This window comes from Pseudopodoces humilis, chromosome 4, assembly GCF_049639895.1.
Source record: "Pseudopodoces humilis isolate 2021_Gansu_Grassland_sample_001 chromosome 4, ASM4963989v1, whole genome shotgun sequence".
In the NCBI taxonomy this organism is placed as follows: domain Eukaryota; kingdom Metazoa; phylum Chordata; class Aves; order Passeriformes; family Paridae; genus Pseudopodoces; species Pseudopodoces humilis.
This window is the reverse complement of record NC_142203.1, coordinates 21,211,756-21,236,917: the sequence shown is the minus strand read 5'-3', so window position 1 is coordinate 21,236,917 and position 25,162 is coordinate 21,211,756. Positions and strand designations below refer to the sequence as shown.

Genomic DNA, 25,162 nt, shown 5'->3' with positions numbered 1-25,162 from the left:
GAGCATTGCATTTGAAAAGCTGCATCTTTTCATGGCACAGCCGTATCATATGAAGATATTCATGAGGCAAGGGGAAAGAGACAAGAAAGCACTTCTGAAGGAGAAGACAAAGAATGAGATGCAAGATGTTAGGTACCAGAACTGATCATTAACTGCTGAAACTTGGGCGCTGCTTAAGCGTTCCACAGCTGAGAACTGCAACAAAACTGAAATTTACACGTAAATCAATGCACATCCACTGAGTACAGCATCCAGCTAGGAGGTGCAAACATGTTCATGAGACTCTGGCAAGTCCAGAGGATAAATGCTGTGCTCTACTATCAGAGGTGAGCTCATACCGGAAAAATTAAGCCAAGAGCTTATGTAAATAAATTATGGTAATAAACCATAACCCCCTAAATGACTCAAGTGCTAGTTCCTTTAATATTTTATATGCAATATTTGATTTTAATTATCTTATTTCTCATACACAGTAGTTTGTTAAAGAATGAAAAACAAATGAAAACTAGCTCATAACAGGAGAATGATCTGTATAGTAGTGCTGAAGTAAGGACAGCAGGAATTTTCTTTTTAAAAGAAAATTTAAAAGAAATTGCAGCTATGCAATGTGGGTATGTCTACACATTGTTCCAGTGATTTTAAAAGTAGTTTTCCACATATGTGCAAGGGAAGTGGTGTAGAGTCCCAGCAGGTGAGCAGAATCCACCTGCCAAAAAACTGATCTGGGCAGGAAAGATCTCACACAGATGCAGAAGGAGTTACTGCCTCCTGCTGTGAGTGCCTGGATTTACTGATCTTGGCAACAGCTCTCGTGGGATTAACAATAGTCAAACAATACCAAATGTAAAGTGCATCATGAAAAACACATGGGAGGCATGAGGTGAAAGCACGATTAAGAATTTAAGATGATTTCCTTTCTTTGCCTTTTATGCAAAGGCAAAGAAAGGAAAAGGTCTTCATGAAGCTTTAGACCCTGAATGTGTTTTGCACAAAATAAAATCTTTGCTTACTGCAAAGGTTTGCAAATAGTAGTTATCTGATAGGACTTTTGTTATAATTACTCTTATAATTTTGGTTTAAATACTAGAATACAGGGAAACATACATATCTGCTTAATACCCATTACTAGATGTAAATAGAAATTAAAATCTGTTTTTTTCTGTTTTGCCAAAAAGTACCTTTTATATTTCAGCTGAAATAAGCAAAGCTTTTTAATATAGCATTTGTTGTTGGGCACTGAGATTATTTTGGCACAATTTTTGTAAATAATAGATTTATTATTAGATTTTCTTCATTGACTGGATGTTTTTTTAAGCTCTAAGTCCCTGCAATTCTCTTTGTGAGAATAAAAGGATGTTCTCTCATAAAATAATTAAGAACACTGAGGACTTTTTTTCGACTAGTAAGAATATTAATTGGGTTCACCATCAAAATGTGGTAACATGTAAAATATCTTGTTTTGCATGTTAATGTTCCATAATTGCACAGAGCTTTTCAACTTCAAAGCTCTTTACATGAATTAAGTGGATGTCCCTGGAGGCCTTAAGCAACATTTTCCTTGCCTTCAAAACGAAGATCTGCACCAGACAAAAGCTTTGTGAAAAACACAGGACTAGGCTTTGTTTTTTCAGTGTACTGTCATTGCACAGTGAGATAAATCACAAGCATTTTGCAGAGGGAGAGAAAGGGGGAACTTAATGGGACCATCCCTGCTCATCTCAAAACTCTGTACTTTACTTCGGCAGTGATGCACTGAGCAAGTAAGAAGCAAAATGCAACTCAGTTTTTCCAGAGCCACGCCAACATGCATTTAAATTATTTCTTTACTTCCCTACCAAAGACCAAGCCGCTGAAAGTCCACTGATTACCTCCTACTGCAACCACTCCATATATAGTGAGTTGGTCAAGCACTCATGAATCAAAAGGAAGCATTTGCTATAATTTAGCCAAAGGCTGTTACCTGGTACTCCACTTTGCTTCATCAAAAGTCATTTGAAAAGTCCCAAAACCCAGGAGAAAAATGGTTATTCCCTTACGTCAGATAGACTGAAATCTACCACTCAGTATTTTCACACTGAACTTTCTTTTCATTGTCTTTTAAACCATGCTACAATCAAGAAACTGCTACAGATGTTTACAACCTGTGTGCTAAAGAATGGGTATTTTTTCAGCACCCTTTGCCATAAGGGTATTTTTGGTGGGTACAAATAAAATCAACAAGTATTCCTCTTTGTACTTACCCTGTGATTTTTATGCCACTTCACTGGACACAGGGTGTAATACATTGGGTCTTTTTATTGCTCAAGTAGAAAGTGCTCATTACCTATTTATGTTTATATATAGGAAAAAACAAAGAGTTATTACAAGGGGCATACTTCACACTGTTGTAGTGGTTGACTTCCTCAAGATGGTCTTCTGGGGTTTTGGCGCAGTTTGTGGAGGCACAGTTGCAGGTCTCGGAGGAGGAAAGCTATTACTGGGACTTATCCCCAACCCTCCATTTTCCAGAAGGAACGGAGGCAGCGGAGGTGGAGGAGGTGGCAGAGGAGGGCACTGGTGTGGCAGCTTCCCTGCAACCCGGGCCGGCTCGCTGTGCAAGTGCACCTCCCTGTTTTTAATGTTATACCGAACGTCACAGTCGGGGCAGTAGCCGTGGTACTGCACTTTTTCACTGAACCGTACCCGCTCCCTCGCTCCCGGCTGAGCGCACCGCTCCTTCTCAGGTCTGTGCACCAGAGGCTGCATCACCACTTTCTCCAAGTTACTGTTCGGAATACAGCACATGTCTCCGTTGGGGATGCGGCCGGGCCCGACGGGCAAGCCCCCATTTCGCAGCAGGGTGCCATTGGTCTTGACAGGGTTGGCCAAAGGAGGCAGCCTGGGAGGCTCATCACATTTGACAGGTGTCAGTCGAGGGGGAGGAGGGGGTGGGTTCGGCTTCCGCAGCACGGTGAGGATGGCAGAGGGGTGCGCGGGGGGCTTGATGAGGGACACGTTGCCACGCACCTTGACTTTCTCCAAGCTGGAGGCTGTTGTGCTGCTGGAGCTGCTGTTCAGTGTGTCTGTTTTGGAACTGTCTGTCATCTCATCCTCCAGCTGCAGATCACATGTCAGTGTGTCAATCTGGTCAACCACCTGCACAACAGCCAGAGTGAGAACAGTGAGAAACGCACACCTCAGAGAAGGCACAGAAAAACAAAACCATTCTCCACAATCAGTTTGTCCTCCCTAAAACTGAAGCATCTATTTTTTTTGGCCTTTATTTCTTTATTCTTGTCAACGTAATAAAATAATCATAATAAAAATGATGACAACAATAATGATAGGGATGGCTACTTTGCTAGCTCATCACCTGAATACAATAGAAATAAAACTTGAAACAGTCTAGAATGAAAATCCCTTTCTTTCCCCCCAGGGTTTACTTGGCAATATCATAGTGAGTGAAGTGTAATTCTTCAGTATTATGCTTTGCCTTCCAGTGCAGGAGGAGACAAAATCGTTCAGCTTTTGCTTCTACATGACAGCTTCTGCCCCCAAAAATTCTGCAGAGTATCTTTTAGCTCTGACTTTCAAACACTCTAGATTTTAAATATGCATTCTCTGTAGAGGTGATAATATACACCTAGAATCATAAGTTTGATACACAGTTTTCTGACAAATTTTTTTAACATGAAAGAGACTGAGAAAAAAACTCTCTCTTGCATTATCTCCCTTTATGAGTACTTTCCGTAAGATCTGAAATCCTCCAAAACAATCCTAAAATAGCATTTCCTGAAAGAGAAAATGTTGCTTGGTTTCCACTTACAAGTATTAAAGAACTCAGGCACTTTATTTGAAGTTTTCCTCTACCTCCCAGAATTCTGTTTTTAGATTCTACATTGTTAGATCTTTTCTAGTCCTCAAATCTCCTTTTTTCTACAGGCATGAAAGCAACAGTGCATTTACTTGGCAGAGAAGTTTTTCATATGACAATTAAAAGCCCTTCCTGAAAACTGCATTTAACTCAGTACCCAGGTGATATAAGCTATGTGTAACTACAACAGATACTACAGGATGCACCACTAGAACACATTTAAAAACTGATCTCTGTCCTTCACAGCCTCACAGGATGTACATAATCAGTAGCTGAAATGTTGCTGACTAAATTTGGTGCATGAATAAAAACCTCTGCCATTTTTTAGGGTCCTTGCGGGAGATCTTTCATGACCTGGAAGAGGCAACCCAGTACATCTCAAATTATACCAGATGTGGCCATTGTGCCACAGAAACTTTCATTTCCACTTCCTGCTTCCAATAATTTGATGCTGATATTACTGATTTCAAACTAAGACTATTTGTAGGCATATGAGCCATGTATTCACTGCAAAAAAAGTGAAACTCACTACTGAAGGCAGTGACTCTTTATTCAGTCTAACCAGTCACCCACTGACGTGCCCAGTAGTAAGAGGTAAATAATAGAAGCAAAACCACCATAAAATGAAAAAAACTCTCCAGCTTTCACTGCTCATACAGTAAGTTGAGTTGCATAATACAAAATTCATAAAAACTCATAAGCAGCAAAATTCAGTTTAGTGCTTTCCTTCTAAAACCAGCAAACATGTAAGTAAGCATCATTCAGAGAGCTTTCAAGCATCTTTGAGAAAACTTTACAATACTTTTTCTCTAAAAGACCAAATAACTCATTTATTCAGCATTCAAACCCCGGTATCATGTCGCATATAAATTTCTACTTTTTCCCCCAAAAAATAAAGAAAAAATATACTTCTAAACAATAGGCATTGAATTTCTAAAATAGTAAGGATTTTAAAAAATTATTCTAGAAGTTGAAATGTACAGTTGAACTCTAGTAACTGTCAGTCCCACACATCCCCCCCCGAGGGTACAGCATATAAGAACTCTTTAGAATTTCAGAACAGGGGTAGACAAACCACATCTGTACCAAAATTCATTGCAAGACTGACAGTTTACAGGTGAAAGAACTTCACCTTCCATTACATAAGCAAAATGAGGTAGAGAGAACGTCTCAGAAGGCAACAGGAACAAGGAAAAGAAAGTCAAGTTCTGAACTGTAAGCCTGAAATTTAAACATCCCTCTGTAAGCTAAGTATGGATTTGTGTAAATATTAAGGTCTGCCTATATATTTCTACTAAATATCCTACTGCATTCTATTGTATTTTGTTAAACTGTAAGAATGATAGAAAGGATCGATGCAGCATAAACCAAAGAAATTCCTTGGCAAGCAAAGAAATAGAAAAATTATGCATTGCAGAGCAAAAAATTTTTCAAGAGTAACAGGAAAGTCTGCTATGAACTGTCCTTCAAGTTAATGACTACAGAGTTTATCTCATGCCTTCTGGGCAAATGTGTAGTACGCATCAAAATTTTTTTTGTCACTTATCTGTTTGTAAAACATAAATCCAGCATGAAATGGCTCTGACACAACAACACAGTTTATCTGTCCAGATTCATTCCCACTATGAGTTGTGATTCTGTGCAGTTTTTTTCTTTCATTTTTTTTGTCCCAGAAGGTAAAATTCAAATAAGATGAAAAAGCAACATAAGAACCCGTGACTAACACAGTGAAACGAAAAAAAGAAAAAGAAAAAAGTATTTTGAGCAAAAAAACCCAACCAGCCCTTGTTTCACAATGCATCTTCTGTTGAAGTAAGAGAGAATATTAATTTAAAAAAAAAAAAAAGGAAAAGCTACTGTAGCTGAGCAGAAATGTGTCCATTTCTTTCAGTTCTAAATAAAACGGGACTTGATTTACATGAAAAAATACTGGGGATACATAATTTTATAGCCCAAGTAGCTCCTTATGTATTAACTAGATTAATTTAGCTATTAACTCTTCAGAAACTCCTTTTCTACTGTGCCAGCAGTATCCTCAGGCTTCAAGCTCTGTAAATCCAATGTGATACTCCTGAATGAAACAGGACATCAGTTTACTCTTACCTGCTTTCTGGGTTGGTACTGGACAACTATCCTAGGTACCCAGAGTTGGATTTCTCTATCAAACTGTAAGATTACACCCTTAGCAACATGCATTTGGACTCAAAAATTCAGTGCAGCAATTAACAGAGCATGGAGAATTAATCAGTAAAATCAAGTTCAGGTAAGAAGGAAAAAATTACTATTTGACCCAAATTAACAACAAAAAAAACCCCAAGACCCCAAAAAACCTCACTGCAGTTGAAAACAATTTGCAATTCACAGGTGTTTTACAGTTAACCAGTGTTACCAAATTAGTATATAAAATTGCTTAAAAAAAATAAAGCTTGCATAAAGTATTGCTTTTCCACTGAGGAAACTCAAACTGCAGTTCCCGTTAAAAGGAACTTCAGAATCTAGTCCAAGAAAAAGTCTTGTGATTATCGAAAGCAGCCTATGCTGACCTGATATTTTCATTGTTTGAGCTGTACTTTTAAGTTTTGTCTTGTTTTACCTCCTCTCTTGTAGGCACTTTGTGGGAAAATGTCCTAAATTGATTAGACTAATACTTAAAATTCCACATTTCTCACAGGATGCCAGGATCTCATTCCAAGAATCTAACTTTGTAATCATAGGACTAAACACGACACAGAAAGTAACATGTACTTGCACTTCTTACCTGTATCCCTAAACCTCTCTGAAAAGTGTCTCTACAATCAGTCACAAACACTTTTTTCACTGTTTCTTTGTGTGATTATCTATTACACATCCAAAAATACATCTGTGGAGAGTTTTGTTGTCTCTTTACAATAAATGCTTCATCAGGTTTGTTCTTTCTCCTGTTTAAAGGAAGGTATCAATGTTCAGTGAATATATAATCCACTAATCCACTGTTTGCCCTCAGTCTACCACAGACAATTGTTGAGCTTTTTTTGCAACCCTTAAATAAAAAAGCAAATTGCTTTTCAGGAAAGAAATTAATATACATTTAAAGATTCATGATTTTTAAAGTTCATAGAAGTAAAAAGTTGTAATATTTCTTAAGATGTCCAGCCATTTGCATTGTTTTTTATGTTTTTCAAAGATTCACGCGGATTTACAAACTAGATTTCTTTTTTTATTTTTTTCCTTTTTTTTTTAATTACTTGCTTCTGTACAGCCTAGTAGTTCTCAAAAGAACTTCATAAGCAGAATAGAACTTAGGTGATATTACTACTGAGATGGAATAGGTATAATTCATATATTGCTCTTTTGTACTGCATCACAGCAGTGTGCAACTATGAGATTTAAAAGGAATTTTTGCCGGAAGTTTACTAGAAAATGAATAGTTACAGACAGATGCTGAATTTGATTTTAAATCAACCAAAATCAAATCATGCCATGAGACAAGCTCTTCCTCTGAACCAAAGAAATTAGTGGTAAAATGATCAAAATTAAGTGGACAAAATAAATGGAATTAAATGTATTATTTTTTTTTTTTTATTTTTAATGCAATGCTAAAAAGTTGCAAAGTTTGACATAGAAAATTATTGCACTTTATGTGCAAAAATTAACTACCTGACCACAAAAAAAAAAAAAAAAATTAGAATAAAAGAGCAATCAGCTCTACCATGAAGAGGCTGCTCTTGCCTTTAATTAAAGGACTGGGAAATATGCTATATCAGTAGCTCTAACATCTCATGACTGCATCTCTTATCCTACAAGAAACTGTTGACTTGCTATAATTAGTACTGGAATCTTCTAGACAAGCTGCCAAACCATTTATATTCACATCACTTTAGCTTATTATTTCCTGTACAGTTATTAGACCTTTGTTGACAAAAAATTAATGAATGTCCAATATATATGGGGAACATGAGATTAGCTCAGCTGGTCAGATCATGATGCTAATACCACCAGGGTTGTGGGTTTGATCCCTGTATGGACCATCAACTTAAGAACTGGCTTTGGTGATTTATGTGGGTCCCTTATCACTCAGAATATGCTGTGATTAGCACTGTGGTATCTAAGGACACAAACAAAGCCTCGTCCTTACCAAGTACCTGTAAATCCAAAATTACTCCAGAGTTATAAACAAATGAAACAGAAGTCCCTGTTAACAGTAAGTGAACCAATATCTCCCTTTACAGTTTAAGCTGCGTAACAGCAGAATAAGAATCTTTTTCCAGGTGCTTGTATTTCAGCTTCAGTCAATCCATGGTTGTATCTTTTGTATTTTCCTACAGCAAACCTCTCTACCGTGCCACCTGTCCCCGTCCCTTCCCCCAGAGAACACAGCTTCCAGATCAAGAAGAAACAGAAGCAAAATTAGACTAGAAACAAGTTTATAAAGTTGTGTAAGCTAAAACGTTGCCAAAAGAAAGCAAAAGAAAAGCTGTAGCAGGAGAGACAAGTGGTCTACTTAGTACAATATTTGGTGCTGATATTACTGATTTCAAACTAAGCCTATTTGTAGGCATATGAGCCATATATTCACTGCAAAAAAAGTGAAACTCACTACTGAAGGCAGTGACTCTTTATTCAGTCAAACCAGTCACCCACTGACATGCCCAGTAGTAAGAGGTAAATAATAGAAGCAAAACCATGAAAAGCTACAAAAAGCAGGTGCTATGGCAAGAATACTAGAAAAGTCACACAGAAATATTTGTGTAGAACCTTATTCCATTTTCAAAACATTTCTCACTCAAAAACTTCCTAGCAGATTTTGTATTAAGCAGGTCTTAATATACTTATGAACAGTGAACGTGTCTATATCTGCTTGAACCTGCATCAGCTTTTGGCATCTGAAATATCCTCCAGTTACCCATCTTCATCATACAGATATGCCACCTATACCTCTTTCTGCTTGAGAAAAAAACCAGATGTTTTTATAGACAAAGTGCTTAATGAACTTGTATAATACTCAAGCTGTAGCTGCTTTGCAAAACCACAGCTACAGAAACCTTCTCAAGTCTTGCAACTGGGTTGCGGGTTGGTTTTTCTTCTTGTTTTTACAGTGTATCCACCAGCATCTTCATATATGAAGATGTATTAATAAGTAATGTCTGTTTATGCTAAAATACTGTAACAAAGCACTGGCGATTAATTCAGTATATGAGTAAATGCAAACCTTCAGGCAGATTAATTCAGCTTTCTCTTGCAGTACTATCACAGCAGCTCACTCACCCCGCTGCAGCAGCAAAGTGCAAGGCTGGTGGGAAGCCTGTCAAGTGTTAGGGCATCTAAGAGATCAACCCCATCCTAAGCCAAGTTACGCACATGAAGTTGTTGTTGCCACCACAAAGTTTTGGGTAAAGAATACCTTAGTAACTTCAGAAAACTAGTATGATGCTTTGGAGTACACTAACACACGGTCACAGAATGGCCTAGGTTGGACAAGGTCTCAAAGATCATCCAATTCCAGCCCACTGCCCACGAACAGGAACATCTTCCACTAGATCTGTCTGCTAAAAGCCCTATCCAACCTGGCCTTGACCTGGCCAGGAATTAAGTTCCCTGGACAGCCTGTTCACGTGCCTCATCACCCTCGCAGTAATGAATTTCTTCCTGAGATATAATCTAAACCTACTCTCTTTCAGTTTGAAGCTATTCCTCTTGTACTGTCACTACATGCCTTTACAAAAAGCCCATCTACATCTCCCTTCAGATACTGAAAGGTGGCAATTGGGTCATCCCAGAGCCTTCTCTGCTCCAGGCTGAACAATCCCCATTCTCTCAGCCTTTCCTAGCACGAGAGGTGCTCCATCCCTCTGATCATCTCAGTGGCCCTCCTCTGGATTTTCTGCAGCTTCCTGTACTTCCCCACTACAGGAAGGCTAGATCTATGTCCTTCCTGTACTGGGGACCCCAGAGCTGGATGCAGTACATTCCACCTCAGCCTCTGTACATAAACAAAATTAAAAATGCCTAATTTTCAATGACAGACATTACTCAATTGTTCTCTTACATTTTGAAGTACACTGAACACCAAGTTAGGCTTGAAATAAACATGTAAATGAAAAATTAAGACTATGTTGGGCTCTTGAGAATCTAACAAGGGCCACAAAAACTCAGCATCATGATTCTGAATTAGCAGTTCAGGGAAAGCAAACTGGGAAGCCCACATTCAAAATATTTTCTTAAAAAACCCTTTCTTCCATGAAGAAATAATGATAATAATAATGATGATGATGATAATAATAATATTAATAAAGATATTACAGCAATCTGCTCCCCATGTTCCCCATTAAGAATTTGACATAGCCACGGTAATTCCCCTGAGAACCCTTTTGGATGAAGTCTCATAGGGATGCTGTTTGAAAGATCAGAGAGAGACATGAAGGCAGATATGTAGCATGCATTCATAACATGATGAACAGTACAATTACAATTCTTGTCACACACACAAGAATCCTGATAAAATTATGAAAAACAAACAAAAACCCTGAGAAAATCAAATAACAAACAGAAAAAAAAAATCCTTCTGAGAAAAGCAAGTTCAAATAATATTTGTAACAAAAAACAACTGTTCTAAAATATTAATCGAAACAAGTCAGCATTCCTTTTTAATGGCAACAGAATTTCACACTTCCCGTGAAATACTGGAAATGAGTGATGTGAAATACTCACATCATCTCATACTTGGCAACATAGGAAAATAAATAATTTCACTAAAAAGAAAGGAGATTTAATCTGTTTTGTCACATCTAGATCATCACAGAATGATGACACTTGTCTCAGCTCTGGCAAGCAATGCAATGATTTCACATGTAGCTTGTTACACCAGGCTGAAAGACAAACTGCAACTCAGGCTCAGCACTGTGTAAGCAGGGCAAACCAGTCCATGGACTTGAAATAGCAGGCACAATGCAGGTCTCTACGGGCAGCAGTGCTAACTAGCTAACCGAGTTAACCCAGTGCTACCCTGGAATCTGCTCAAAGGCAGATTGAGACAGCAGCAAGTAGATCTGGTACAGCTCACCCTGAACACTGAAAAAAAGACTCAGAACTAGGGAAAGAAATAAAGGGCTTTTAAGCACCAAAGAAATGAATGAAGACAGCATTATAAAGTATAAGGAAAATTTGAGTTTACAACTCACAAAGAAAACTGAAACTTAATGGGATATTAGTGTTTTTCCTCTACTGTTAGACTAATGCAAATTATACTCCTTCCTTTTTCTTACTCTTCAAATTTAGGTTTGACATGGTAAATGTAGCCTGCATTACTATTTAAGAAGAATATCCAAATTTTATCTTTATTAGATAAAAGATTATTGTTATTAGATAAGAAAAAAAAAAAAAAAGGATGAAGCTGGACATGCTAGAAACATATTTGATATATAATTCTGCATAAAATTATTTTACATTCATTGACACAAAGAAGGAAATTTAAAAGACAGACTGCTAATCAGCATTCTATGCTTAAATATGCATGTAAATAAAAGTAAAAACTCTTCCCTGTAGAAAACTCAGGAGAATTAATATTGAATACTTGTTTACATGTTTCAGTAATAGGATCTCCCTCCAGCTTACTACTGCTTTTCTTTCTCAAAACATGTAACAAAATTGAAAATGGCTGCATGTTGACAAAAACTAAGGAATGGTTAAACTGTGCATTCTCATTATTGCTAATGATTTCTGAATAAACATGTTGTTAAACCAGCTGTAAATGCAATAGTACAAAATCTTAGAGATTTTAGTCCCTGCATAAGAACCCTTGATATAAACAGTCATTTACAATGACTACAAATACAGTGATTTGCCTAATTAGAAATCATATTAATTTAAATGAATGCTAAATATTTGTCCAAGCTCTTAACTATTAAGGTAAACAGAATGCAGAAGTTCCTAAAAGTATGCTAATTAATGTTAACCATGGAGACTGTGGAGACTAAAAGTTCTTTTGTAGGATTACAAAAATCACATATTTTCATAAATACTTTCCTAGATACGCTTTTCAAATACATTAATAACAGCTATTGTTTTAAAAAAAAACAAACTATCAAAACAACAAAACCCTTGTAACATTATAGCTCTGAAAAATAATTTTAATTATTTAGCATACCCAAAAGAAATTTGCTGAAAAGCTGATAAACAATTCCACTGCAATTCTTTTGTTAATGCTAGTCTTAAGCATGGGGTATATTTTTCTGATTTTAACTAAACCATCTCAACATGCAGAGTATTAATTGGCACCCTTCCTTTTCCTCTGGCCCTCTAAAAAAGACTCCAGAAATAAATGTTTATTATCCTTTTGTACTAAAACCAAAAAAAGAACAGCCAATATATCTTTTCTGAGAACACGTTAGCCTATTGGATTTTTTGATTTAAAGGATTTTATTAGTAAAATACTTCTTTGAGTCTAGATGGACTCCATATTCTCATATTTCAGTATCTTTTAGGTTACAGCTCCAAAGTTTAAGCCCAAATGAAATGTGCAACAAATTTACATTAATCTCAACGTACTGCTTCCTGTTGGACACTTATTAAAATACCCTTTCAACAGAGATGAACAGATCTAGAGGATTTTAACTGACTAGACACTTCTAACTAGTCCTTTTGGCTTCAAAGCATGACCCTAAATTGCACAATCCACCCCACTGAGTTTTATTTTAATTTAAATATCAAAGAAATACAATATTTAAAGCAAATTTTAGATTAAGTGACAGCATTCTCTCCTTTTTAGACTCAAAAAAATGGAAAGCCTGCTAATGCAACAGACTTTTCTTCAGACATACCTGCAATACTCTTTGTGCTGATAAGTCCTGTCCTTGAAAGAGGTTCTATTTATGCAACAGGCTGAACTATCTGCCTGAATAAAAACACTGCTATAGGTAAGGATGACTATTATTAGAAAGTTTGCAATTTTTTCTGCTGGGAGGTCTTAAATGAACAAGCTCCCACCCCCCCTCACCTTCCTGGTGAGCTCCACCTAACACCTGGAAGTAAGAGTACTACAGACATTGTTCCAAGAATGTGAGAGCACAGAATATTTTGCAATAGTGACCCTATTGAAGGCTTCTTGGAACTCAGTCTGACCTTTTCCATCTGGAGGTACTGAGCAGAATACATCACAGGAGATATCCCATGGTGAGCTTACACCACTAGTAAATAAAAGGAATGAATCAGCAAGCTCTGTTAACAGAGAGAAACACTGCTATGAGCCATAAAGGTCTAAAATTAATACATGGTTGCCTTTTAATTATTTGCTGCTAAATGACCTCTGCTCACTCTGCATCACAACATATTTAAGTAATTTAATTAAAAGAATATTTTATCTTAATATTTAAGCATAGATTTTTTTTTTTTCAGATTCCATTCAATAAAATGCTTCATGGGCACATGAGAAGTATATAAAAAAATAGTTTTATTTCATTTTTGGTTCTATATGTTAAATTTTTTTCTGTTTATTAGCCAGCCAAAACTGAGCCCTTCAAGTGATTATGTCTAATATATTTCAGACAGTGTAAGCAAACTGCAGCTAAATATTTTTAATAAATAATATAATTAAATTATTTATAATAATTACACATTCACATTAGCATAATAGGATCATTGTCAAGAGAGCTGTTTAACAAAATTTAAGCCAAGCACTGTAATGTTATATGTTTAAATAAATGGCCAGTTATTTTACACTACAAGCTGAATTTAATCAAAGTCACTATTTTTGCGTTCAAAGGAAGCCATCTATCTGCTTTCCAGTCCAAAAAGAAATTAATAAATACCATAAATTGAGAACACATGATAAGCAAAGGTGAAAGAGCAGAGTTTACAGATAATGTTTGTAATGAGATACACCTTCCCCCCCAAAAATAAAAAAAACAAAAGCAAATTAAAAAAAAAGATAAAAAAATCAGGAAATCTCTAGCTCAGGTATTTCCAGCACTTTTGAAGGAAATAATCATTTCAGTGTGCCAAAACACAGTACTACAGATCCTTTTTCAAGTAAAGACTATTAAATTTCTGCCCTTATAAGACCATTAGCTCGTATTTTTGGCACAAGTAGCTGCTGCTCCAGTTGTGATTCTGATGGCAGATCAGCTAGCTAATAATGCAAGAAAACAGAAAGTTTTCTCTGCTTTTGCATAACCAGCAAAGCTGCTGGGTCTGCTGTGCCTGTAACATACTTACACTCCCAGCAATACTGAACCACTAAAAGACAATTTGGGCATCCCACAAGGTGCTTGTTGCTGTACCCAGTACCACAATACTGTGTTTTTACTGCTGGTGGTCCAGCCCCTCTCCTGTGTATTCAGTTCCGATGCCTCTGCATCTGTTGCATAGGTTTCCCTTGGATATACTTAGTTTTGCTATTTTTAATGTAACAGAGAGGCATGACTTACAGAGGTATTAATGAAAGGCTGAAGGTGAAATTTTGAAGAGGTCTGTTTTCCTAGGTATGTCAATAATTTCCTTACAGAAGTAAACTACAGTAGTAGAATACATTGTGCAGACAATAGAAAACCATTTCCAAACAGATTTGCAAAACACAGTGGTGCACAAGGTGGGGGAGAAACTGTCCGTCTCAGTCATGCAAATAACAAACTGCAGTCAAGATTCAGTACAGCTACCACAAATTTCCAAATCAAAGATAAAGTCAAAATGATTCACTCCTTTAAAAGGCTTGTTGATGCTCAGCCTTTGAAGCATGGTTTTGCTTTTTGGCTTTCCTACAAAGCATTTTCAGCTGAGTTAGCATCTTATGAAAAAAGATACGGAATATTTATTTTAAAGTTATATATTTCATTAATTATTTCTATAATGATTTTGACAATATAAGGAGAATATGATCCAAAACCTCAAGACAAGAAGAAAAAGCTGTCTATATTTGCTGCACCTTCCTTTTGCAATGTCTTTTGGGGATTACAAGACATGAATACTTTCTCCTTCCTCTCCCTTCCCCGCCCCCCCCCCTTCCTTTCTTTCCTCCCTCTCTCTTCCCTTCTCCTGCATCCCCCCCCCAGTATATCAAAAGTTCTGCTCAGGTCAATTACACAATGTACTCAAGTACTAAAACATTTCTTTGACTGCCATACACATTACTAATCCACTTTGAAGAGTCCTCACATCTTGTCCTTATAATCCTCAATCCCTTTCTTATAACTGTAGTACTTGTGGCAGCAGGAATGAAATGTTTTGTACCTAGTATTTTGAAGTGGTCCTTAGATGTAAAGATGTAAAAAGCGGGATTTTTCCAGTGCAGCTGGCAGGATGCAGAGAGAAGCACTAGAAAGACAGATCAAGTGCCCCCTTCTGCTGCTATCCTATGGAGGTCATCTTGGCTGGCTTTGATTCAAAGAAAAATGCAGTTCCACCACTCAAAAGAACATGGTTGGTGAGAAGAGATGTTAAGCACAAGAGACCTCTGGTGTTGTTGAAAGATACCATGACTCTCATCAGATATATTGCTGTTTAAAATGTTATCAGATAGCACTGAACAAATAGGGCTATTAGGGAAAAGAAAATTATATGGGTAAGCTTCAAAGCCATATCTCATATTTTAATACTGAAAGCTATTATTCTAGAGCCAATATTTTCATTTTTGGCAATGCAAATGTAAGTTGCTGTAGACACAGACCCAAAAAATGGACCTGAATACCAAGGCAAAAGCATATCTTTTTAACACAAAAACGTGCTGCAAAATGTGTGAAAAATATGATCTGTGTTTGGAAAATAAAGTGATCCTGAAATGTCTAAAGAAAGGTAAGTATTGCAAATTATTTTAAGGTTTCAAATGTACATTATTAAAAATACTATGGACTTTCACTTAATTTTTCAAAAGCATAATAAATGCTTTGAGTAGGCTCAGTCAAAAGAATTACATTTACATAAGTGCTGTAAGTTCTGAGACATTAGGCACCTTTAAAACAGAGAACACAGCAAGGTAAGTTGTATCTTCCTGGTAGGAATTAAGACATTTCTTTTGGGTTAGATGTAACATATGGAAGATGATAATTCAGGGATAAGGAAAATTTAACATTAAATTAAATTCTGTGAGTTCTGAGCGATGCGGTCGATGAAATTGCTATGGCTCTATCCATCATACTTGAAAAACCATGGCAGTCAGGTGAAGTTCCCGATGACTGAAAAACGAGAACTCTAATCTGCGTTTTCAAAAAAGGGAAAGTAGGAGACCGGGGGATATACAGGTCAGCCTTAGCTCTGTGCCAGGCAAGCTTATGAAGCAGATTCTCCTGGAAACCATGCTAAGGCACATGGACGACAAAGAGGTGATTGGAAAGAGCCAGCATGGCTTTACAGAGGGGAAATCATACCTTCTGTGATGGAGCTACAGCACTGGTGGATAAGGGCAGAGCAGTTGACATTGTCTACCTCCACTTATGCAAAGCTTTGGACACTGTTTCACATGATCTCCTTGTCTCTAAATTGGAGAGACATGGGTTGGATGGACAGACCACTTGGTGGAAAACTGCCTGGATGGCTGCATGGAAAGAGTTGTGGGAAACAGTTCCTTGTTCATGGAGACCTGTGGCCAGCTGTGACCCCCCAGGGTCAGTACTGGGGCCAATACTGTTCAACACCTCTGTTGGTGACAGGGACCGCAGCATCAAGGGCAGCCTCAGCAAGCTCCCTGGTGTTACCAGGCTGTGTGGGACAGGGACATTTTGGAGGAAAGGGGTGCCAGCCAGAGGGACCTTGGACAGGCTTGAAAAGTGGGACTATGAGAACATCAAGAAGTTCAACAAAGTATAAGTGCAAGGTCCTACACCTGCTTCAAAGCAATTCCAGACACACCCACAGGTTGGCCGGAGAAGTGATTGGGAGCAGCCCTGTGGGGCAAGACTGGGGTTGATGGAAAACTCCACAGGAGCCAGCAGTGTGTGCTCACAGCCCACAAAGCCAAATGTGTCCTGGGCAGCCCCCAAAAGCAGCGTGGGCAGCAGGTGAGGGAGGAGATTCTGCCCCTCTGCTCTGCTCTGCTCTGCTCTGCTCAGCTCTGCTCTGCTCTGCTCTGCTCTGCTCTGCTCTGGTGAGACCCCACTGCAGTGCTGTGTCCTGCTCTGGGGTCCCCAACACCAGAGTGACATGGAAGTGTTGGAGCAAGTCCAGAGGAGGGACACGGAGTGGAGAAAGGGACTGCAGCACATCCCCTACAAAGGCAGGCTGAGACAGTCGGGGCTGGTCAGCCTGGAGAAGGGAAGGTTGTGTGGAGACCTCATGGCAACCCTGCAGGAGCTGAAGGGGACTGCAGAGAAGCTGGAGAGGGACTCTTCATCAGGAACTGCAGTGACAGGACGAGGAGGAATGGGTACAGGTTGAAAGAGAGCAGGTTTAGACTAGATATTAGGAAGAAATTCTTCACTGTGAAGGTATTGAAACCTGGAACAGGTTGCCCTCCTGAGAAGTAGATGCCCCATGTCTGCTCACATTCAAGGACAGGCTGGATGTGGCTTCGAGCAACCTCACACAGTGGGAGGTGTCCCTGCCATCGCAAGGGAGTTGGAACTAGATGATTTTTAAGGGCTCTTCCAACTCAAACCATTCTCTCATTCTGTAAATAAGATTAATATTCTAGAGATACAATTTTGTATCTTTAAATTACTGCCAGCTAATACTTTATTGGTACAACTTTAGTTGTACCATTACTTACTAAATATTGCTATTTAATATCTGTGGACTGTGAAACACACCAACTACCTTCTTAACCGAAAGTACTAAGGAAAATGTCAGGAGATAAAAAAACCTCAGCCTTAACGTATAAGCAAGGATCACAGCTGTTTGTACTATTCCTAATATCTATTCAGTTAAAACAAAAGCAGCTTTACAAAGCACCACAGACATTGTTAAGTGTATAGTGTATTTTACACCTGCTGTCAAATATTTATAATATATGCAGGTAGCCACTGGTGACTACTGTATTTTAATTTTTCTCTCCTCTAGGTTAGTAAAATCCAAGGGTGGAATTAAATTTTTAGCCTAACAGTTACAATAATGGCCTTTTTACCTGATAAAACCACTACCAAAAAAATGGGTCCACTGTTGATTCCTCTCCCCATGCTTACATCAGGTAGCTTTGTTGCTCTTGATAATGTATTTTTAAGATCAAATATTTCCCCCTCATCCAGATAAAGAAGTTTAAAAACACCATGATGATACTGCAAAACCAAAGCCATTAAGTCTTTTAACCTGCTCCTATCCATTCAGACATAATGTAGCAGTAGAAATAATACTTTTTTTTAACAGAAAAGTAAAATCACAGTTGCTTTGAATGTAGTTTATGTGTATTCACATACTACATAGGTCATCCTAAAGGTCACAGCAAATAGAAGTCTGCCCAGTGGTTTCTAATTTCCACCTCCGCTACTCATGTAAGTGGTGTATTAACTCAAAAAAGGAGCTCCTTCTTTATGTGGTACCTTTCTTGTCTTTACTATTTAGTTCTCATCCATTTATATTGCATGCTCTGGAATAAGGGTTACGCTTCTCATATGCAATCCTTCCTGCAAAATGTGTGCTAATTATACTATTATTCTGCTACACTACTGCAGAGTGGAATGCTTTTGGCTAATAAAGTTGGCTAATAGGTTCTCTCGACAGTAGGATAAACAAAACACTTACAGTCAAGTACCAAGTGTAGATGTTCCAAAGTCCAAATACCCTTTTCATTGATATTTCCTTGATACATCTACATTGGAACATTTACTTAGGAAAAAAAAGAAAAAGACAACAACTGACAACAAAACAAAACACTCGAAATTCCCTGCATCTATCAACATACTGGGGAGCTATTTTTTAGATAATATCTATTGTAAGCCACTGTGGAAATTACATGTTTTCCATGTATGTATGTATACCGGGTGTAAGTACATGACATACTAGGTTATGTAAGACCAAGTCTCCATGGCAATTCTCAACACATCAAACCATTTGTGACCATTAAGTGATGTTCTCACAGACACTCTATCAGGACACCCAGCACTGCTTGGGTTGTAGATCTTGCTTGCATTCAAACATTACTCATATCTGCCCAAGAAGTGATATAAACCACTTGTCCAAGAACCCAAACTTCAAGATGAAAGCAGGATCACTTTTTTTTATTTTAGGAAATCATAAATAAATATACATATTAATTGAAAGGTTAAATATTTCCCTGCATAAGAGTTGTAGTACAGACAAGAACAGCTATGTTTGATGAATTACAGAAAATACTGCTTTTTCCCACAGAGGAATATCAGAACTTATATTGAGCATTTTTTCCAATGAATAAAAATAAACACCACCATGGTGCCTCAGTGACTAGCAAAAACAATTATATTCTACACAAACTTGCATTCATTTCAAAGCAGAAACTACATCAAATATTATAAAGGAACTCCGTATGTTGAATCCATATATACAAACAGTCACAGCAGAAAGGTAATGAAGTAAATTACACATTAAAATTGCTCAGCTTATTAATGAGATTGCATGGTGTGGGCTGCCTTATGTACAAAAAAATTTCAAAATTTCCTGCATTTCTGACACACAAAAATACAAATCCCAGAACAAGAATAATGCAATGTACCTCACATAGGTACTCATGGTAGCATTAAACAAGCAGAGAGTAGAAGACAGAGAATATAGGTTTTTGTTTGTTTTTTGTTGTTTTTCTGTTTTTTAATTTTTGTTTGGTGGGGTTTTTTTGGGAGACTTTTTCTTTTTGGTTTTTTTGAGTGGTTTGGTTGGTTGGTTGGTTGGTTATGGGTTTTGTTGGGTTTTTTTTGTTTGTTTGGGGTTTTTTGTGTAATAATTATGAAATCATAAAATTGATTGTGGTATATTAGTAAAGATTTTACTTCTACTGAGGCAGAAAATATTCAGGACTCTCAGAAGCTCAGCATGGAAAAAAAACCCCTTATGTTCAGGCTATCTAGTTGCAGATTATAGACTTCCAATTAGAATAAACTGAATAAATAGGCAGAACAGAGTCCTAACATCTAAAAGATTAAATCTTTAAAGCATTACAACTGTAGTATGATTTGTTTAAGAAAGTACATTCACATTACAGATAATGAAACAAAGTTTTAGTACTCTCCTTAATTAAATCAACCTATTTCTATTCACTGACATCAGATTCTGATTCTGCAGATGAAAGTAGGTTCCTTACTACCAGTAAGGATAATCTGAAAGAGTGGCACTGCTATCTCAAAAAGAGAGAAAGAGAATAAAGAATGCATCATGATGATATAAGGAAAGCAATAAAAAGGGGAATGTGCCAAAATGTTGTAGAGACACAGAACATATTCATTCATGTGGACAGTTTTTACTGATGGAGTGAAAGGGAGAGCTGCAGAGCATAAGAATCTGTATTTTTCTTCACTGTAGTAAAGAGTGAATCCTGATTAGGAGCAAATTCACTAACACAGTTCTTTACACTGCTATTAATAGCCATAGAGTTATCTTTAATCCTTCTCTGTGAGGGCAGAGTTTAAATATGAGAATTCATGAACGTAAAAATAAATAATTCCAGGCTGTGGAAATTGATCTTCTAAAGAACACATATTTAAGAGTCTGTAATTATCTGTTGTATCCATAATAAACCAGGAGATTTTACTGAAAACTATACATTACAGTTTAACTGAAAAAAAACCTGCTAAGCTTGTCTAGACACTGGAGTGCATCTCACTTTCTGATTAACATGTTTGCTTACAGGAAGAAGCAATCAGTGATATCTTTGTAATCCTGGCTGATGGTTTGAACAAAGTACCCTGGCTTTCAAACATACAAAATACATACTAAGCAAGAGGAAAGAGAAAAAGGAAAAGAATTTTAAGTTTATTTCCTTCCAACATTCTGACTAGTAGTATAACTCCTTTATATATATCTCTACCTCCTTCTCTCAGTAAAATGAAAACTTTGAAAGAAAAAAATTGGACTTGCTCATCCAAGTTCTTTACTAAAACCACATATTCCAACTTCTCATTTTGTGCATTCTACCAAAAATAAGGTGAAAATTAATTCTTGTGATCTCCAGTGTCAGGGGAGAAATCATTTCCTTTCATCACAGAAAATGAAGACATAGCTGTCTTTAATCCATGAGTTATGAAAAGTTTTGATCAAAGAAGCAACATTCAATGAAAATCAAATTAAATTCTATTTTCTGTTGACTCACATTGCCTTCTCAAATATTTTGAAATCTATTATATGCAAATATTGCAACAATTCATTACACTGCCCACTTCTATTATATTATCTTTAATCCTCCACCTTGTTTTGATTAAACACATGATCAAAATTAAACACAGTTTTCACAATTTCAGTATCTGACATTTCAGACACATATTTGCTTTTCAAATCTTTCACTGCTATCTTTTGCCAAACAACTTTCCTGCAGTCATGGCTTCGGTAAAAAATATTTAACATTTGAGCCAAAGCAAGAGCAAAACCATGTTAGTTCAAAGCATAACTGACATTTACATTGGCCAACTTTGGAAGCAGCTATGGCTTTACTGAATAAAAATCACATTATTGGAATGTACTAATAAAAGAAAATTAATGCTTTTTCCATTGAGCTCCTGTTCTGGTCACCAGCACAAGCTACTACATTCATGTTCTTAAAATTTGAACATGGATTTGAGAATTGTGGTTGTTGCCACGACATCAATATTCTAGATTGCATCACTCTGAAGTACTGCAGTAACTGCACTAAGACTACTAAAACAGCCACTAAAGCTGTCATACACAACAGCACCATCCAAGTAGTGACTAAAATGTAAGAACCATTCAGATTCCTCAAACCTTAGCAATCATTAGCAGCACCCAACGCTAAGAAGAAACAAACATGCTGCTGTGTTAATAATGTTCCATGCTTCAAAGCTATTGGTCTTAATCTCCAAAATAGTGAGTGTATCACTGAATGGTAGATAATATTCTTGCCTTTCCAATAAACAGTAAGAGACTAAGCAAGAATGCAACTTTGCATGGGAAAGTGTAACATACCTGCTTATCTTGGATGTCTGGTAATTACAAACACTGAAATAGGGAGATTGAAGGGAGAAAATATCCTGCAGTGATTACAGCTATATGAAAGTAACACTACTATACAAATCAGCCAGTTATCCATATATGTCCTTACTTCCTCTTTCTCACTTTTGCAAGTACAATACTAACAAGATGATAGAAGGAAGACTTCGAAGAGCAAAACTTCTAAAAGACATGCTAATCTTTTAATTTAACATAAAAACTCTCCTGAGGATGTTAGGAATCCATTACTGTTGGAAAAAAATTCTGTTCATCATCTGAATATAAAGTGGCTGTGATATATTGTGAAGCCCTGTCAGAATGAAACTCCCATCTTGTCCTCTTCACTACCCCTGTACCAGCACTATTTACAGCTGAGAGGCAGCACAGTCACCTTTGCATGTGCCCAAGCATCCCCCATGCTGCCCACCCTGCAGGCCACACTGTACCACAGAAAGCCTTCTCCAGTGATATGACAAAGGGAAGAGAGGCTTAGAAAAGTCTTTGCCAGCCAAGAAGGCAGAAGACTTCACTGTAGCTTTGGAGCTACTTCAGACACCAAAGGTCATTTGCATGAACTGAAAAGTAAGTAGGCAAAATCTCCAGTCTCCAGGGTTCATGCTGGGTCAGGAATACTTGCACACTTTCCCCCCCAACCCTGGAATTCCCAGCTCTGGGCACAGCCCTGCATTTTCTGTTAGTTCTCCTGAGATACCTGGGAGAGGGATCTGGCATCCCTTACAAACTGCTACTCTACTGAAGTTTCCCTTGTACCATTGGAACAAGTTTTGGGGACAGAACAGTGAATAAAAAGATTCTTTGTCCCTTGCAATACCATACATCTTGACCAGGATCAGTTCTGAGGGAGGATTCTGTGAACATGGTTTTTACTAACTTCTGAATCTTACACTGTAGAAAATAATTTGTACCGAATGAAAGAACTGTCAGCATAAGAAAAGTTCTAAAAACTTATTCAGTGCTGAAGAATAAGTATTCTTCTAATTCAATTTTTTGATGCCCTAAAAATGACATTGTATCAAAAGATAGCTATATCCATTTGACAAATACACACAATTTATTGTGTTTAACATACAGTATAACTTTACTTACTGTTCTGAAGAGCAGAATAGATGTATTTGAATTATCTTGGTTTATTTGGTTTGAACTAAACATTGTTTCTGATTTTTCTCAGTCTGCATTTGTACCAAATACTACTTCTGATAAACTGACAGGGATTTTTTTACTGATTAAATGAACATCAGAAACAATTCCTTACTTTCGCACACCCCCCAAACATCTTGCTTGCTCTTCCTGCTGTTGTGTATTTTTTTTTTTTTTTTAATTTTATGTGAAGTTTAATGAGACTATGAGGTGTTGGGAGTGATACTATGCTACAGAAAGAAGCTAGTAAATAAATTTCAGTGAGATTTTCTGCAGCTGAAAAAGAGGACTCTAGAAAGTTGGCTGGGCTATGTGAAAGGTTTTGTGTAATACATTACTTGGACTATTTTTATTCACCTTCAAGAGATGAATAACTGCCCAAGCAGAAGCCATAGAATTATGCAAGTTCACACACCAGTGAAAATGTTACGTTTGTCAAAGTAAGTGTTTGACTAGGTGTTATTCTTAGAGCATGAGAGAAAAATGATCAACATTTTTGTGCTGCCACTCCTAGAAATGCTGGCCTAGTACTACCGGGGAAAATATGATCTGGGTTTATTTCCCTGCAACACTTCTTATGTACCAGAGAAGATTTATGTAAAATGACTAAAGGGTACACAGAGCAGTCACAACTATTTCCTTAGAGAAGATATAGTCAAACACAAGTTAACTTTTTAATATATTTCATTGGTCAAATGGCATTTGTGAGGTAACTGAAAATGAAAATAATTATCCAGGCAATTCACAGGAAAGTTAGGGTGCTGACACAAGACTCAAAGCCCATTTCATAATAAAGACCCCATATTTTAGGAAGTGTTGACTGGTTGGGTATGTCCAGGGATATTGTGAAAAGGGAATTTTAACTGCTTTTAAATGCAACAGGACTGGGAATAAGCCATTTAGAGTATTTCCTCCTTACTGAATATACTGCTTCATCTCAAAAACATTAATCTGTGCTGTATTTGTCTGTCCTGTGTATGACAAATACAGTTTGTCGTAAAACAGGACTACTTTTCAATTTATACACATACTATATATGGCATTTTATAAACTCAACTATATATATATATATATAAAACAAACTCATATATAAACGCATCAAGAATTCAGCTAATTTCATGCAATTACATGCAAAATAATAGTCTATAGAACTACAGAATGCCTAACTATAACAATTAATGAAGAATGAACTGTAAGGAAAAATTCTAACTAGTGCTAGTGATGGGGAACATACTGTCTCCCAGAAACTAGCTTGTCACCAATGAAAAATAAAATAAACCCCCTTTTTTAAAGATGCACATTCTTTTCAGAGTATGGTACATATATATCATCTCAATGTGGCAGCATATTGGATCATTTGAGATCTAAATTGCTTTTATAAAGTAAAAGCTTCTGATAAGTTTGTAAATTATTAAAACACCAAACAGATCTAAGAAACTCCATATATAAGGCACCCAAAATCTGATTCCCAAATCTCATTTGTAAGGAAGGACCTGGGCAGCTAACAAGCCCGGGCCATAAGCCTAAGGAAAGAACCTGCAGATTTGGTGCAAACAAGGCAGTAAGGGGAACAGTGAAGTGGCTGGAGCAGCAGCTGCTCCAGGGGGAACTTCTAGGCTTTCTTGTGCATTACCTGTACCCCCTGCAAAGGTTGCCCCATGCATACACTGAGGCAGACACCATCATAGACTTAATTAGACAACAGAAAATATTTTTTTTAAAAAAAATCCCATTGTGCCTTTCAATATTTTACAGCAAGGGAGGTGGCAAGGTGGAAAGAACCAGGTCCTGGGAATCGATGGGAGTAATGTGGACAGTGCCAGTCCAGGAAATAGGAAAATTGCAGTGACATTCTCCTGCTCTAGAGAAGAACTAACAAAACTAAAAAGCCTTTTTTTTCCCCTTTCTCTCTGTGCACCTTATCACACAGAATATAATAAAAGTGTATGCAGTGATGTCAGCCATGGGAAATGCTTGTAAAGGCACAGCACTTTGGGACATTTAAAAAATAAGTTCAACAAAGCACTGCCAAGACCTTATACAGTAAAATTTTAAGCAGGATCATCATAAAGGACTTAATAAGCCTGATTTCCATATTTGAGGCTAGAGGTCCATGTTGACTACTAAATG

At 37.2% G+C, this 25,162-nt stretch overlaps 1 protein-coding gene across 2 annotated transcripts in view; it reads right to left on the bottom strand.

The window, feature by feature from the left end:
* Positions 1-25,162, bottom strand: part of PRR16 (proline rich 16) — a 142,359-nt gene that overhangs the window by 44,990 nt on the left and 72,207 nt on the right. The window contains exon 2 of one of the 2 annotated variants that reach the window (XR_015772393.1): positions 2,241-3,135. Coding sequence is in view for 1 of the 2 variants with exons in the window: in XM_005528125.3 (XP_005528182.1) it covers positions 2,377-3,135 (759 nt within the window). In the remaining variant the exon portion in view is untranslated. The remainder of the gene's footprint in view (positions 1-2,240; positions 3,136-25,162) is intronic. The other variant, XM_005528125.3, reaches the window with a different exon arrangement.